Source organism: Solanum tuberosum, unplaced genomic scaffold, assembly GCF_000226075.1.
Source record: "Solanum tuberosum cultivar DM 1-3 516 R44 unplaced genomic scaffold, SolTub_3.0 scf00047, whole genome shotgun sequence".
Taxonomy (NCBI): domain Eukaryota; kingdom Viridiplantae; phylum Streptophyta; class Magnoliopsida; order Solanales; family Solanaceae; genus Solanum; species Solanum tuberosum.
In genome coordinates, this window is record NW_006238973.1 from 1,364,494 (window position 1) to 1,381,856 (window position 17,363).

At 33.5% G+C, this 17,363-nt stretch overlaps 3 protein-coding genes and 1 long non-coding RNA gene across 7 annotated transcripts in view; all 4 read left to right on the forward strand.

The window, feature by feature from the left end:
• The window catches only part of LOC102580933 (uncharacterized), a 16,412-nt gene extending 10,167 nt beyond the window's left edge, over nucleotides 1-6,245 (forward strand). For 3 of the 4 annotated variants that reach the window (XM_006343568.2, XM_006343569.2, XM_006343567.2), the window contains 10 exons: nucleotides 424-524; nucleotides 1,000-1,087; nucleotides 1,195-1,545; nucleotides 1,655-1,897; nucleotides 3,063-3,163; nucleotides 3,784-3,871; nucleotides 3,972-4,322; nucleotides 4,432-4,674; nucleotides 4,764-4,831; nucleotides 5,442-6,245. In XM_006343568.2, coding sequence (XP_006343630.1) covers nucleotides 445-524; nucleotides 1,000-1,087; nucleotides 1,195-1,545; nucleotides 1,655-1,897; nucleotides 3,063-3,163; nucleotides 3,784-3,871; nucleotides 3,972-4,322; nucleotides 4,432-4,674; nucleotides 4,764-4,831; nucleotides 5,442-5,685 — 1,857 coding nt within the window. In that variant the 5' untranslated portion in view covers nucleotides 424-444 and the 3' untranslated portion in view covers nucleotides 5,686-6,245. Of the gene's footprint in view, nucleotides 1-423; nucleotides 525-999; nucleotides 1,088-1,194; nucleotides 1,546-1,654; nucleotides 1,898-3,062; nucleotides 3,164-3,783; nucleotides 3,872-3,971; nucleotides 4,323-4,431; nucleotides 4,675-4,763; nucleotides 4,832-5,255; nucleotides 5,352-5,441 lie in introns of all 4 variants that reach the window. The other variant, XM_006343570.2, reaches the window with a different exon arrangement.
• A 1,684-nt stretch (nucleotides 6,246-7,929) lies between these two features.
• LOC107059935 (uncharacterized) lies at nucleotides 7,930-8,664 on the forward strand. Its single transcript, XR_001473029.1, has 2 exons — nucleotides 7,930-8,107; nucleotides 8,240-8,664. It is a non-coding gene; the product is annotated as an uncharacterized lncRNA (long non-coding RNA).
• A 470-nt stretch (nucleotides 8,665-9,134) lies between these two features.
• On the forward strand, nucleotides 9,135-9,641 carry LOC107059927 (pectinesterase inhibitor-like). Its single transcript, XM_015307029.1, has one exon. It carries the CDS (start codon nucleotides 9,135-9,137, stop codon nucleotides 9,639-9,641), a length of 507 nt encoding a protein of 168 aa, XP_015162515.1.
• A 1,752-nt stretch (nucleotides 9,642-11,393) lies between these two features.
• LOC107059928 (putative late blight resistance protein homolog R1B-16) lies at nucleotides 11,394-14,126 on the forward strand. Its single transcript, XM_015307030.1, has one exon. It carries the CDS (start codon nucleotides 11,394-11,396, stop codon nucleotides 14,124-14,126), a length of 2,733 nt encoding a protein of 910 aa, XP_015162516.1.
• The last annotated feature ends 3,237 nt before the right edge of the window (nucleotides 14,127-17,363 follow it).

Genomic DNA, 17,363 nt, shown 5'->3' on the forward strand with positions numbered 1-17,363 from the left:
CTGTTAGAACAAAAATACTCAAGAAACTGATTTGAAGAATAAAAATTGAGTGAACTTATGAAATTCCTACTCTGTATTAATTTGCATAAGATCTGAATTTATACAAGGAAAAACCTAACCATTTCCTATCTAGTAGCCACTAACAACCATAAAAGGGGCCACTAACAGCCATTAAAGGGGCCACTAACTTCAGAAAGTTGAGCAACTAAAGTTGACTAAGTCTAGCTTAAAAATAGGAAGCACTAAACTGAAATAAGTAAAAAACAGTAAAAATAATAAGCTGGAAAAAATGCCAATTTTCTAACAGTGCTTACAATGATGTGTGATATGTCTTTTTATTTATATCTTTCAGCAATTGTGTATGATATGAAGCTATATATATGTATCACTTCTTGATCTCAGAAACCTTTGTTTGTGAATCAGGGAGTACCTGATCCTACACTAATGAAAGCTGAATTGCCATTCCCAGCAGCTCGAAAAAGCAACTTTTCTGACAAAGATTGTGTCTTTAAGACTGTGATGAGGTATTTTCCCCTTCTGTAACAGTTGTTCAATCTTAAAAGAACTTTGTTTCGAAAGTCAAAGCAGATTCTCTCTTTTGTCAACTCTAGTGAATGCAATAGCTTCAAAACACTTTTGAAGTTTGTTGTTTGAAAGGGCTGCAACAGTCTAGGATTGTTATAAGAGTGTAGGTTGTGGTTTTTACATCCATTCGAGCCTCCACGTATTGCGTGATATTTATTTTGCTTTGCAGTTTTTAAGTCTGATAACTGAGTTGGAGTTCACTTGTGGAACAGAGAATGGCTGTTCCATATTATCAGAAAACTTAGTTAAAATTTAAGTTACGCGAAAATGTTAGAGATAGCTATCAAGTCTATCAATGTCGTTGTTATTTAGACTGCATGCGGTATAAAACTTCACATGATGTGTCATCCCGTGCCCGTTGACTGCTTGATTTGGAAGTTCTATTATTTGAAACTAACTAATATCGATTTGCAGTATACTTAACCAGACAACTCAGAAGAGATTTGATCTCCTCAAAGATCAACTGATAATATCCGGGATAACTAGTGCAGACACTCTAAAGGTTTGTCCTCCCATATATACATATCTTTTTGTTGTTGTTGTTGTTTTTGGTTCAAATTTTCCATCGGTTCGCCTTGGAGATTTAAAGTGTTTTCATCTTCACTCTAGGGTGTTGTTTCCTTGATATTTGACAAGGCTATACTGGAACCAACATTTTCCTCAATGTATGCCCAACTCTGTTCTGATCTCAATGAAAAGCTGCCTTCATTTCCTTCTGATGAACCTGGTGGAAAAGTGATCACGTTCAAGCGCGTTCTATTAAATAACTGTCAGGAGGTATTTGAAAGTGCTCACAAACTGCGGGAAGAGGCGAGGCAAATGACAGCCCCTGAGCAGGAGTCAGAACATAAGGACAAAGAATGGTTGATCAAATTGCGCTATCTTGGGAATATTAGGCTTATTTGTGAGCTTTTTAAGCAACAAATTACCCCGGAAAAGATTGTTCATCACATTGTTCAGGTTGTTAATTGCCTACCTTTTGCTTAAGTCCTTTTGTTCCAAGCTGATTGATGGCTTTTAATTCCTTGAACTGTACAAATGATTGTCTTTGTTGGTTTTTTATTAACAGGAGCTATTAGGAATAGATCCCACAAAATGTCCGGAAGAGGAGAATGTTGAAGCCATTTGTCAGGTCTTCAACATCATCTGCGAGCAGCTTGATAAGAATAAAGAATCAAGGCGCGTCAACGATATCTACTTTTGTCGGTTGAAAGAGCTTTCAACAAGTCCTCAGTTGGGTCCACGGCTGAGGCTTATGGTCTGTGATGTGCTGGATTTACGTCCAAGTAACTTGGTCCGTAGGCGGGATGAGGTGACACATCATTGTTTCTATCTTGGAGTTGTTGTCTGTTCATGCCTAAAAATACTCTTATGATCTAATGTTCTTTCCTTTTTGCACAGGTGAAGGCAAAAACCAGCACTTTTTTTTTATTTTTAAATTTAAGCCATCACCATCACAGCTTAAAGCTATTAGGTGTGGGGGGTTTGGCTTGACCCCTACCATGTCTATAATTTCCAACATAAGTAACACAAAAACAGAGGGGGGCATGTACCTAACCTCTAGTGGAAATTAGGACATCAAAAAAGGGAAGGCAACAAACTTATAACCTTCCACTCAATAAGCAAAAAAAATACATTTGTCATATCTTCTTCTCATGCAAGGTAGTTGCCACCTAACTAGTTGAAAGAGTACCCATTCGCTTCTTTCGGGAGCTGTTGATAAGAGAAGTAGAAGGTACCATTTCCAGTCGATGAAGCTAATTTGGCCCGGAAGTCAGCCACCTGTTTGGCTTCTCTATAGGAATGTGAGATGCTCACTTCTGCCCCTTCCATAGCCTTCACATTAAGTTGTCAACATGTGCTAAGTAATATGAAACGGAGAGAGTAGAAGCATACAAATATGAGAAATGTTTGCCTTTACATTTTTCCAGGTGAATTTGAAGTAAGTGCTATTCATTGATGTTTAAGAGGTCAAGGCAGAAACAAAACCTTTCATTTTCTTTATATTTATATCTCAGAAATGCTCAAAAGGGATATTAGAGAGTTGTGATTGTGCTTTATTTAAGTCTTTTGCAAAGATTAACGCCTGCAGGATTTACTATATGTTGCTAATGAACAAATTATTCCGGAGTCTGTTTATATCAGCTGTCAAATTCTTCATCTTTATTCCACCATTCTGTTTCGTGTTTCGGATTTTGCATTTCATCTTCAACTATGTTTTTGATTATCAACTCTCTTTACTTGGACTGTTTGTTAAATATGTATGTGTTTTCATCTTCAACCAAGGGGTAGTTTTTAATCTAATGCTTATTGTATTGTTTTGACTACATACATCCTTTTCTTCGCATCTCTCAAACTTTTTCTTTTGTAGTGGCAAGTGCTTTTTTGTTATCTCGAGTTTAAGACTATAATTGTGTATTGACATGAAACTATGCATCAGTACTTCTTGATCTCAGAAACCTTTATTTGTGAATCAGGGAGGACCTGCTTCTACATTAATCAAAACTGAGCTGCCATTCTCAATGGCTCGAAAAAGCAACTTTTCTGACAAAAATCGTTTCTTTAAGACTGTGATGAGGTATTTTCCCACTCTGTAACAGTTTTCCATTTAATTCAAAAAATACATGCTTGATTATGGTTCAATCCTCTCAATCTTAAAAGAACTTTGTTTCAAAAGTCGAAGCAGATTCTCTCGTGTCAACTCTAGTGAATGCAATAGTTTCAAAACACTTTTGAAGTTTGTTGTTTCAAACTAAAGTTAGCTTGAAAGGAAGCAACAGTCTAGGATTGTTATAAAGGGGCAAGTCCTTTGGATTGTGGGGTTAATCCACTTTGGCTTGGTGTTTTAGTGAAATTTTGTTGTAGTCTTATAAGAGTGTAGGTTGTGGTTTTTACATCCATTCGAGCCTGAATGGTTTTCCACGTATTGCGTGATATTGATTTTGCTTTGCAGTTTTCAAGTCAGATAACTGTGTTGGAATGCACTTGTGGAACAGAGAATGGCTGTTCCATATATATTATCAGAAAACTTAGTTAAAATTTAAGTTAGGCGAAAATGTTAGAAGTAGCTATCAAGTCTATCAATGTCGTTGTTATTTAGACTGCGGTATAAAACTTCACATGATGTGTCGTCACGTGCCCGTGGACTGCTTGATTTGGAAGTTCTATTATTTGAAACTAACTAATATCGATTTGCAGTATACTTAACCAGACAACTCAGAAGAGATTTGATCTCCTCAAAGATCAACTGATAATATCCAGGATAACTAGTGCAGACATTCTAACGGTTTGTCCTCCCATAGATACATATCTTTTTGTTGTTGTTTTCGGTTCAAATTTTCCATCGTTCACCTTGGAGATTTAACGTGTTTTCATCTTCACTCTAGGTTGTTGTTTCCTTGATATTTGACAAGGCTATACTGGAACCAACATTTTCCTCAATGTATGCCCAACTCTGTTCTGATCTCAATGAAAAGCTGCCTCCATTTCCCTCTGATGAACCTGGTGGCAAAGAGATTACGTTCAAGCGCATTCTGTTGAATAACTGTCAGGAGGCATTTGAAGGTGCTCACAAACTGCGAGAAGAGGCGAGGCAAATGACAGCCCCTGAGCAGGAGTCAGAACGTAAGGACAAAGAATGGTTGATCAAATTGCGCTATCTTGGGAATATTAGACTTATTTGTGAGCTTTTTAAGCAACAAATTATCCTGGAAAATATTGTTCATCACATTGTTCAGGTTGTTAATTGCTTACCTTTTGCTCAAGTCCTTTTGTTCCAAGCTGATTGATGGCTTTTAATTCCTTGAACTGTACAAATGATTGTCTTTGCTGGTTTTTTATTAACAGGAGCTATTCGGACAAGATCGCAAAATTTGTCCAGAAGAGGAGAATGTTGAAGCCATTTGTCAGGTCTTCAACATCATCTGCGAGCAGCTTGATAAGAACGAAAAATCAAGGTGCATCAACGATGTGTACTTTAGTCGGCTGAAGGAGCTTTCAACAAATCCTCAGTTGGGTCCACGGCTGAGGCTTATGGTTTGTGATGTTCTGGATTTACGTCCAAGTAACTTGGTCCGTAGGAGGGATGAGGTGACACATCATTGTTTCTATCTTGGAGTTGTTATCTGTTCATGCCTAAAAATACTCTTATGATCTAATGTTCTTTCCTTTTTGCACAGGTGAAGGCAAAAACGGAGAGAGTAGAAGCATACGAATATGAGAAATGTTTGCCTTTTCATTTTTCCAGGTGAATTTGAAGTAAATGCTACTCATTTAAGAGTTCAAGGCAGAAACAAAACCTTTCATTTTCTTTATATTTATATCTCAGAAATGCTCAAAAGGGATATTAGCGAGTTGTGATTGTGATTTATTTAAGTCTTTTGTAAAGATTAACACCTGCAGGATTTTACTATGTTGCTAGTGAACAAATTATTCCGGAGACTGTTTATATCATCTGTCAAATTCTTGATCATTCTGCTTTGTGTTTCGGATTTTGCATTTCATCTTCAACTATGTTTTTGATTATCAATTCTCTTTACTTGGACTCTTTGTTAAATATGTATGTGTTCTTGATGTTTGTTTACATTTGTTGTTACTCGATAACGTCTTTGTTTGTTTGTTGAGATTCAATTCAATTCAATTACAATATGTGTCTTCCTTATGTTTTTTAGGTGGTTAACATTTCCAATCATATTCTTAAAATCAAACAAGAAGTTGAAGTTGAACTGTTTGGTGAAAATGGTTGTCGATATCATGTAGATACCAATGTGAGTATTTGTATTAATATGGTAGAAATTTGATATATAGGAACTTCCTTTATGATATGTGTCTTGATGACTATTCTTTTATCATTGTAGACTACTGGAGATGTGTTGTGATCTAAATGAAATGCTGCCTTCATTTCTTTCTAATGAACATGGTGGTGAATCGACTACGTTCAAATGTGTTCTATGGAATAACTGTCAGGAGGCAATTGAAGGTACTTACAAATTACTTGGAGAAGAAATGAGCAGGATTCAGAACGTATGGACAAGGAGATCAAGTTTATCAAATCGCGTACTCTTGGCAATATACGGCTTATTGGAGAGCTTTTTAAGCTAAATATGGTCCCCAAATGGATTATTCTTTATATATAATGGTTTTGTTAACAGGAACTGTTGGGGGAAAAGCCTAAATGTTGTCCGCCAGAAGAGAACGTTGAAGCCATTTTTCAGTTATTAAAAAGGTGGTTGATGAGAGACAAGATTCAAGGAACATCAACAATCTTTACTTTGGCTCTTTGAAGAGACTCTCAACAAATCCTCAGTTAGCTCAACGTCTAAGGCTTATGGTTTGTGATCTGCTGGATTTACGCGCCAATAATTGGATCCCTAAGCCAATTTTGATCCTCTGAAAATTGTTACAAGCTTGACGAGCTAAACCAAACTAGTCATTTTGCTAACACATCCAACGAACCCTCAGTTAGCTCCACGTCTAAGGTGTATGGTTTGTGATCATGTACTGGTTTTACGTGCCAATAACTGGTTCCCTAAGCCTATTTTAGTTCTTTGATCATCTGAAAATACTTGCTCTTATACTTGTCTGTTGTGTTGTTTCAAATGCAGTATCAGTTCTGTCTAATAAAAGTCTGAATTCTTGAGAAGTTAAATTATTTTTGCTCTTGGACACACTTGCTCAAGTTATCTGAGACGGATCTGGTGTGTCATACGAGATTTGCCTTTTCTATTGACTCCTGCGGATTGTAAGAATGAAGGAGTAGTAGGGACCTAGCTTTCATCTGTCTGCTAAAATGTAACGTTTTACTTTTTGTCATTGAGAATCGGTTTGGTATAGTGGGAATGAGTTTAACGACTTAATTACACGTCACATAATTAGATTGGTATTCGCGATATTGTCTTGAGAATTTTCATTGTTTATAGTAGTGTATTGAAAGCTTTCAAGAATCACTTGACGGTTCTTATTGAGTGAAACAAGAAATAATTTATTTGCCAAAATTCCTTTTGAAATATGAGCAAACAAAAGGTATAAAGCAAAAGCATTTAATTTGAAATATAACACTAGGTTTTGCAAAAATAGTGCATTAAATTATTCCATTGTCTATCTAAAATCTCCTTTTTTCTATAAGATTGTTTGGAATCAATTCCTTCCTTTTCATGACCTTATCTTATTGACAAAACAATCTTTATTCTTAGAATTAAATTAAAAAATTTATTTACTTCGTTGATAAAACATTTACACATACCTTTATGTGACATTATTTTCTTTATTTGAAAACAATTTGATTTTAAACTTTTTATTTTATACTTGACGAAATGATCTTAAAATTACTGTACAAATATCATAACATGTTTACAAATTTCAAGTTTTTTTTCTTCTTAATTTTTTATATTTAGTCAAACAGATTTATATATAGTGAAATATAATGAGTTACTATATGATAATTCCTTTAAATATCTAGTAATTTTTTTTATAAAGAAAAATCTTGATCCAGCAATCTTTATGACTAAGCCAATTTGATTTGTAAAATGAGAATTAGATTCTACAAAAAAGGTTCCATATATTATGCTTTTAGTTCCACCACACATGTGTATTATGGCTTGGGGTTTTCTTTTTTTGGTATTTTTATTCATTTTCACTACTTTTCATTTTCAAATTAAAACTGCCCCTAAATTTTAATTCAAAGTCCAATTGGTTCCAACAAATATGTAATCCCACGGGTGACTTTCGGAGAGGATAGAGTGTTCACATATTTTCTTCCTATTTTGTGGAGAACTGAAGATAAAGAGGTTATTTTCAAAAGATTCTCAGCTCAAATAACGTATATCAAAGCAATTTAAAAAAAAAGAAATAAATTACAAGAGTATGTAAAGCAGACATACAAATAATGGAGAAATCAGTACCTAACATACGAAAAATGGAACGATAACAACGACAAAATATTGTGATAACAAAAGCAAAGAAACAATAGATAATAACAGAAATCGAAGGACAAGAAACTACAAATACGACACATTAAGTCTATACCGCGTAAAGCAAGACATTGTGTTTCTCCAAACTAGCACATTGGCTGCACTTGAACTTTTTTTCTCTTGATTTTCCACTCATTTGATACTCACATTAGAGTTCGATTAAACTTGATTTCATATGTCGAAAAGTTTCATATTAAAAATAAAGTGTCCCCTAATAAAAGGTTTGCATACCCAAGGCTCGTATTCGAGACTTCTGATTAAAGATGATGAAACATTTACCTCTACCACAACTTTGGTTCGTTAGATATATTATTTGCCAATCTTTAAAGATTCTTTGTACAATTGAATACAAATTATTATAAATAGCCCTAAAACACTTCCCTAACTCTTAGATAAAACAAATTTCACAACAATAAACACCATGAAAATTCTTGTATTAGTTTCATGGCTTTGCCTCATTATATTCTTGAAAACTTTGCCATACTCATCTTGCACCTTCATCCCAAAATCCACAGATAATGAACTCATCTTGCAAAATGAAAACAAGGAAAAGAGTAAGTAATTTTGGTCTCCAATTTTCATCTATCTAGAACAAATGATACGTAACGTAGCTACTATGTAACAAGTTCAATTATACGTACTGACAGTGTATATAACTTAAATATTTTATTTGAAATTGTTTGTAGTTGCAAATGATACATTAATGCTTGACTCAACAAGTACAAAGAGCAACAAGGATGAAGATAAACATGTTCATAAAATTGTTCATCAAAGAAGAGGAGCTTATGGTGGACCAGACCTTCTTAGAAAGGGACCTAAAAAAAATGGAGCAAATAATTACAAATATGAAAGGCCAATTTTAATGTCTTCCTTGTTATTTTCTCTTCTAATTGCCTTCACTCTCTAAGTTTTGGAATTAGCAGTGTGATTAGTCGAGAGTCTATCAAAAATAGTTTCTCTATTTCATAAGATAGGAGTAACGGTGTGTATACAGTATCCTCCTAAGAACTAACTTGTGTAATTTTATAGAGTATGTTGTTGTTGAAAACACGATTGGCTTCTCTCTTGTGCCCCTTTTAAGTTTTTATATACTCATTTTATTTTGTTTGTTTATTGAGCATATGACCTTTTTCTCCCCTAAAAATGGTATTTGAAAGTTGAACCACATATTTCGAATGTTATTTATTATCGCTATATAATGTATTATTTTGTATCGTAATGTATTTGTAGTGTTATTATAACAATATATAGATTGAATTATTTATCAACGCTTAATAATGATTTTCTTACTTTATGTTTGACTGCATTTTATTATACAATAACTGATGAGTTTACTAAAGATAATCTTAATTAAATATTATTGAATTTATCAATTAAAAAAATTTAAAAAAAATGACTAGTTGGAGAATGAGGACCGTCAGATCAAGAGCATGAAGGCTATAACATAAAAGTAGACTTGTATAAGATAGGATTGTCTTAAATTCATTATAGAAATAGGGGTAGCTCAAATTATATAAATAGGGGTAGCTCCATTATAACATTTGGTTATAATTTTGTGAGTAAAGTAATAAAAGAAATTAAATGGCTACCTCATTTTTTACATATGTTCTTTTCTCCATCCTCTTCACATCTACACTTGTGAAGGGAGATTTAGTCACCGATGTTTGCATCAAGACACCCGTTCCTTCTTTATGTGAGAAACTTTTACGATCAGACCCTCGTTCCAAAACTGCAGATCTTGAAACCCTAGGCACAATCGCGTTCAACATGACTTCGGACCTCATAACATCAACATCAACTATGGTGGAGTTTCTCTATGATAACGCGACGAGCACGGCAATGAGAGAACTATTCCGTTTTTGTTCGTCGTATTATGCATATGTAGAGGTATGTACAGAAAATGCGATCGGCTATTATAAGGACAAAAATTACGGACAAGTAGTCAATTTTATGACTAAATCGATTGATGAAGTGCGTTTATGTGACAAGAGCCTTCGATACAAAGATGAAAATAAGAATCTTAAACAAGCTAGTTTGTCATTGCAACAATATTTTATTGCTATTATTGTAATAGCCATTCGTCTCTAGACTATGAACCTATAAAAGTTTATGATATATGATCTTGTTAGTGTTTCTACTTGTTGTTACCGTCTCTTTTTAATCGTTTTATCGAGAAAAAAATTCTCTATCTTTTCAAGATATAAGTAAGATTTGTGTGCACTTTATCCTCCCCAGACCCCCTACTTGCGAGATTATACTAATTTTATTATTATTGTTGTGAGGGTTATTATATATAATATAATCAAATTAATCTAGTATAAGCTTTTTATGTTTATTTTAATTTCTTGTTGCTTGTCATCTTCTCTAGTTCTTAAAAAAATTAATGTTTGATTAGATTAGAGCATGGGCCTAAGATAATCTTTGACCATCCTTTGATTTTTCCTTTATCTGTAGGTTCAGTCAACAATGAATTTATGTTACATAGACTATTAAGGTAAATATTTTTGGCCCAATTACTTAAGGAAAAATTATGCGAAATGGCAAACAACTAGAGTATATTATGTAATATAGCTAGAGTTTCGATTATTTTTAATTTGTAACTATAGTTTTGTGAAATTTTGCTTTTCGGTTTCCTGGTTGTATAAATTTAGAATCTTATAATTCGATTTCTGATTGTATAAATTTCAGAGACACACCTAAACTTATCTAGGTCATTTGTGTCTTATCCCGAGTAATTTCCCTAGATAGTCACCCATGTTTGGGAAATTACCTAGGAATATCACTTATGTTTGTTTTAGGACCACAATATCACTCAACTTTACCTATTTACCTCAAAATATATTTGACAAAAAAAAAAAATTATCTCTCTCCTAATGGGATGCCATGTCACATTATTCCTTTTTTATTATTAACATTTTTTTTAAAAAAATTTAGACAACCCATATTATCCGGTAAAAAGAAATATAGCAAATCATGACACACTTTTTTGAAGCGATTATGCTAAAAAAATAATATTTTAAAGATCAAATTTGTTTATAAGGTGGTGGTAAAAAATTTGTTACTAAAATTTGTTGTCTTCTTCATCAACTTCAAGGAACTATTTTAATTTTTTCCTCGACAGTAAGCCTAAATTTTTGTATGGGTATAACAACAAATATTCATAAATGAAACATAGGATAAAGATTTTCGCTATAAAATTGAAGTAACTAGATTTTCATAGAGAATGGATTAATGTTCTCTTATAGATACATTAAACAAGCGATCATTTAAAGAATTAAAAAAATTATTAATAAATTAAAAAATGCGACCTGGTATCCTAGTAGTAGTCCTAAAACAAACATAAGGTGATATTATAATCCTAAAACAAGCATAAGTGATATTCTAAGTAATTTTTCAAACACGAGTGACTATCTGGAAAATCAGTCGTCTTATCCCTTTACTAAAAGATAAGTTGAAAGAAGAATCTTGTTTTTTTTCTTATTCTCCATTATCCTCTGCTTCATTTACTCACACTTGAGAAAAGGGTAAGATCTTTCTACTGTTCTTGCACTTGATTCATCTTCTTGTTATGATAATATTGGTATATGGTGTCAAAGATTGATTTTTTTTAATGTATATATGTTACTTGTACATAGTCAAAGAAGACAAAATTCCCTTATTTAATGTTCCCTAAAACAATACTTGAAGAGTAGGCCGGAGTCAAATTTTGAATCTTATGGGTTTGGGATTCTAGTTTTTTTTAAGTTACTAGGTTCAATTTAAGACGAATTCAAGATTTGGATCAAAGTTACTGAGTTGGGGCCGAACCGTAACCTCTATTGTAGTTCTGCCCCTAGTTGAATGGCCTTTGCTGCTGTGACTGTCTGTTTAGAGACCCTTGATCAGATATTTAGTCCTAACCCTTATCTGAATCTTGATAAAGATGAACATTGTAAGTTTCTTTCAGAAAAACTTAGTGTTTTCCAGAGATTTCTTGTGGATTCTACAAATAAGTGCAATGATCTTGAAATGGTGGAAGATTTGGAGAGACGGATTCGAGATGTGTCGTATAGAGCACAAGATTATGTTGAGGAATTAGTTTTATTTAGCTGGAAAGGTTTGGACCTATTAGAGTGTTATGATAGGGTGTATAGCAACAAGGAATGTTTGTCCCAAATCGTAGACGAAATCAATTTGATTGAATTGGAAGTGATGAAAATGTATGAGCAAATGTCTTGTTACAAAAAAAGTAATGAATCTGAGTGCTATTTGCTTGATAATTCAGCAGAAAAAAGTCCAGTAGTACAAGACATTGTGGTTGGCCTAGACGACGATGTGTTGGAAATAAAAACCCGGCTTTGCTCTTTCTCGTCTAAGTTGGAGGTTGTCTCTCTTGTTGGTATGGGTGGTATAGGCAAAAGCACCCTTGCTAGAATGGTTTATGATGATCCCCTCATCAAATATCACTTTAGTATTTGTGCTTGGGTCACGGTGAAAGATCGTCAAGTGAAAGGATTGTTGATTGGTCTACTTGATGATATTGTTGAGTTTACAGATGAGATTCATGAGAAACATAGTGAGCAATTGGCAGAAATGCTGTATAAAAGGTTAAGGTTTAATCGGTATCTCATCGTCTTGGATGATGTGTGGACTACAGAGAATTGGGATCGTATAAAAAGGTGTTTCTCAGATGACAAGAATGGAAGCCGAATATTACTAACTACCCGACTTATGAATGTAGCATTACATGCTAAATCCAATAGTCCTCCATACTGCTTAAGATTCTTGGATTCGGAGGAAAGCTGGGAACTTCTATGTCATAAGGTGTTCGGAAGTAAACATGACCATCTGGAATTAGAGGATATTGGGAAGAAGATTGCAGAACAATGCCAAGGACTACCTCTAACGATTCTCGTTATTGCTGGCCAGCTATCTAAGATAGAAAGGACTAGGATATGTTGGAACACTTTTGCAAAAACTGTTGGTTCAATTGTTACCGATGAGCACGAGAAATGCTTAGATATACTTGCTTTGAGTTACAGAAACTTGCCACATCACTTGAAAGCTTGCTTCATTTATATGTGTGGTTTTCTAGAACAGACCGAGATTCGTGTCCAGCTATTGGTAAGGTTATGGATTGCTGAGGGTTTTTTGACTAACAGAAAGGTAAAGAACTTGGAAAAGTATGCAGAAGAATGTTTGGAAGATCTTGTGAACCGTAGTCTCGTTATTGTCAAAGAGAGGAAATCCAATGGTCGAATCAAAAGTTGTGCTGTCCATGATCTTCTGCAAGACTTAGGCTTGAGAGAGGCTCAAAAGGAGAATTTCTGTTGTTTCCCTGGACTCTTTTACACAGATGATGCTTTGCACTGTGGTCGTCGTCTCAATTACCTTGGTGCTGACTTTATTGAAGTTCCTTGGAAGCCATTGCTTCCCCTCTCCCGAACTCTACTCCTTTCCAATCACTCAAGAGCTCTGAAGGGTTTTACTCCACAGTTGTATGGTCCTTTACTATATAAACTGTTGAGAGTATTGCACATACTACATACTACCTTTGATTGTTTTCCGCCTCAAGTTTTGCAGCTGGTTCATTTAAGGTATCTTGCGCTAGCAGTTTATGAACCCGAATGCCCTGAATTGATTTCAAGGCTGTGGAACTTACAGACCTTCATTTTGAATACAAGTCAAAGTGTGAATCTGCCTAAAACTGTATGGGAAATGGAACACTTAAGGCATGTGTGTTTGGGTAAAGGATGTTTTTTACCTAATCCCGCGGCTGGCTTCAATGGGATTTCTAAGGTTTTAACAAATCTACAAACAATAAGCTTTATGGATATTGCTAGTTGTACAAGAGAAGTCGTCGTTAATGTTCCCAATCTCAAGAAATTGGCAATACATGGACGCGGAGAATGTAGTAGCAGTCAGCCATCATCATCCTATTACCTCAGTAATCTTCGCTACTTGAAGCAGCTCGAAAAGTTGAAGCTTTGTGACCACAAGTTGTCAAGCATGGATTTTATCCCGTCAAGTCTCAAGAAGTTGGTTCTGCAGAGGTGTTCTCTCTCACGTGGATTTACGACCACTCTTTCTATCTTACCCAATCTTGAGATTCTTAAACTGAAGTGTGTAGAATTTGAGCAACGCACTTGGAGTCTGACTGAAGAAGTGTTCAGTAACTTGAAGTACCTAAAACTGGATTCTCTCGAGCTTGTGGTATGGGATGCTAGCTCAGTAAACTTTCCAAACCTCGAACATCTAGTACTAGAACATTGTTACTCTATCGAGAATATGCCTCATGAAATAGAGAACATTTATACATTACAATGCATTGAGGTGCGTTCGTGTTGTGTGATTGTTGAAATGTTTGCTCAAAGAGTACAAGAGGAACAGAAGAATATGGGGAATGACAACCTCAATGTTTCTATCCAGGAGATGGGCAACCTCAATCTTTCTTTCGAACAATGTGTATTGGAGTGGAGTAGAGTTCAACAAACTAAAAAACGCGCAAGAAGAAAGTGGTATCTTGTTAGCCAAAATGCAGGGAGTAGCCCAAGTTTTGGGAGCTGGACTCAAGTTGACGGCTACAGAGGATGAAAAGTAGAAGAAGATTTAGGTAGAAGCAATTGTAGTGTGAAATCTGAGTCAATTCTATTATCTAACTAATTCTGTTACTTGACCAACTTTCCCGCTAATTGTATCCTTCAGCTAACTGACTAACAAGGACAACTAATCAGCTTACTAATTATGCTTACTGTTGTCAAAGATTGATTCTTTTTTATCTAAATATTGTTCTTGCACTTGACTAATTTGATGTATATATGTTACTTGTACATAGTCAAAGCTTATTTAATGTTCCCTAAAACAATACTTGAAGAGTAGGGCGGAGTCAAAATTTGAATCTCATGGGTTCAGGATTCTAGTTTTTTTAAGTTACTAGGTTCAATTTAAGACGAATACAAGATTTAGATCAAAGTTACTGAGTTGGTGCCAACAAATATTTCTGGTATTGGTCAATATACACCCAAATTAGTTGGGCCTCATCTTTTGATTTGTGATGGGCCTATGAACCTCTAACTTTTTAAATGGGCTCAAAAACCTTACCACCCTATCCGAGTGACAGGTTAGATTGGACACAACCAAGTGATGCAAGTTTAAGCGATACAAGTTTTAGTGGGGCATTCATGTGAGGTAGGGGGGAAGAGAAAGTATTGTCCTCGATTGTTAATTAATGAGGTGCTAATGATTACTATTTCAAAGAAGGCATAAGTTTTGTATATTGTTAAACATAAATTGACACCACCGACATTTTAATGTGGCTCCGTTGTTTGAGATTTTCTTTAGTTATCATATTATGAATATATTGAAGTAGTTAAATATTAGAAGCATGGTATTATGTAAATATCATTCGAATTATGATATTGGGACTTAACCCTAGACTTGAAACTTGAAAAATATGATAGTTGAAATCTTGATTGACATCAAGATTTACAAACTTGATTATAAATTTGGAGGAATTGTTAGTTATATTATGAATTAAAGGGAACGAGTAGCAACTCACAGAAAATATATATGATATTAAATGTTAATTTTTGAGAAAAACTCTTATGACAAGGGTGACTGCTGACAACCATTTGAAGACAGACGTGGGCCCACATTTTTAGACGGTACACAAGATATTTTCAACTTTTTCAATGGGTGAAAACCACATGAATGATTTTTTTCAGAAATTTAACATTTTTTCTGCATATTGTACAACTTCTTAAAGCTGAATTTTTTGTTAATTTACAGAACTACCGTTGGTCGTCCTCTTAATCACATTTCTCTATAATAGAAATATATATATATATTATGTTATGTTTTTGCTAATACGGAATGTTGTGTCTAGTGTATATATTTATATATATAATAGCCTTTTATATGAAATTAATTGTTTTTCGTAAATATGTTGAATATAAATTATTCATGAATTTGAGAAGGAATAACGAAATACAACAATTGAGTAGATTGGATGTTACACTACTTTAAGAAAAAGAAAAAAAGGTACTCTATGATTTTTGAATGTTATTAACTTTGAAGACAATAATGGGCCCTACATTTATAGAAGTCCATGTGATTACTTTGTTTTACTCCTTCCAATGTGTGGATAGCCATGTGGCCTCAAGAATATGCTACAATTTGGGTGGTTTTTTTTGAATTTCAGTACTTCCCATGTACGAAGTACAATTGCTATTAAGCTGTACATTTTGCTTATTTACGAATTTGCCCTTGGTCATCCTCCTCTTCTTGTTTCTAGAAATATAATATTAAAGATTCCCTTTTGAGGGAAAAATATAGTATATAATTACTTGGAAGATTCCTTCATATTTATTTTTTTAGAGTGACAGCTGCCTTAAAATTATTAAATATTTCTTGTTCCTATTTCATAAAATAAAATAAAAAATCTACCGACAAATTTGGAGTCAATTACGCTGCAGAAAAATGTACTAATAAATTATGAACGGTCAAAATGTATATTTTGTGTCGTTATTATGCATAGGTTTGAGCGTCGAATCGAGCTCAATCGAGTTTATTACATTACGAAATTGAGTAATAATGTAGCCATCCATATACATTAATAAGGATTTTCGGTACGTATATATTAATTTTTAAATATTTTTAACGAAAACTTTTAACTTCCGCTTTTAAAATTAAATATCAATCGAGGTTTATCAAATCGGCATCGACTCTTAATAATTACTTACCATCATTTAAATTAGTGATTATATTTAAATATGCTTGAATTATAGACATTAAATTAATCTACCTTTATTTATGCCGGGATCATGGGGTGTTAGTTACTTGTTAGATGCTTTTTAGTTATTTGTTTGACTAGAAAATTAAAGCAAAGAAGGGATTTAACAACTTATTATGTTGTTTAATTAAAATAAGGGATTGGATTAGTGATAGTCGCCACATTGCATCACAAATGAGTAATAATATATTCTTATAAAAATTTATCAATATCGATTGTGGTGAGATGATTAATTACTCGTATATTTGAGAATTAAAAAAAGATTATGTTGAAAGCATCTCCTCATAAAGTAGATCTCACAATGTGCAAATCTTAATTTATTAGTCAACATGATTATTTTTTATCGATCAATAAATATGTAACTAGTTACAAACAAAACAAAGGAATCATCACGTACTTTTTGGTCTTTAGGTAAAAAAGTGTTTGAATCTCAAGTTGAAACTTTTGTTTTGTTTTTTTCATAATTTATATTTTTTTCAAAAAGGAAATTTCTAGGATTTGACAATACATTGTACAAAATCGAAAATTTAAATATTATGAATTCAATTGACAATACATTACGTGCAAATCAAGAATTTGAATATTATGAATTTAAATTTGAAATTCTATCACTATACATTCGGTTTATTACATTGGAATTTCAAATTTTTACTGTTTTAAAATAATATTTTTTATAAGATTTAAACGAAAATCGCACCACTAGAAAATTGCTAAATTTTTATGAACATCTCATTTCGGATAGCGATACTAAGATTTTAACAAAAATCACTTCTAGAAAATTGTTAATTTCTTATGGACGCCTCGTCAATATTTAACGCTTTGATAAGAAATTTTCAACATATAATATCGAAAATATTAGCTAGGAGCCAAATTTTATTGAATTATTATATAAGTTGAAATAAATTGGAATCAACAATGTGAACCGTGAATAAATGTCAAGTTGGAAGTTTTTGTTCTTTTCTGGAAAGTTGTTTTTAGTATGGTCACAATGACACGGTATCCAACTATTATCAAAGATTCATGATCATATATATATATAT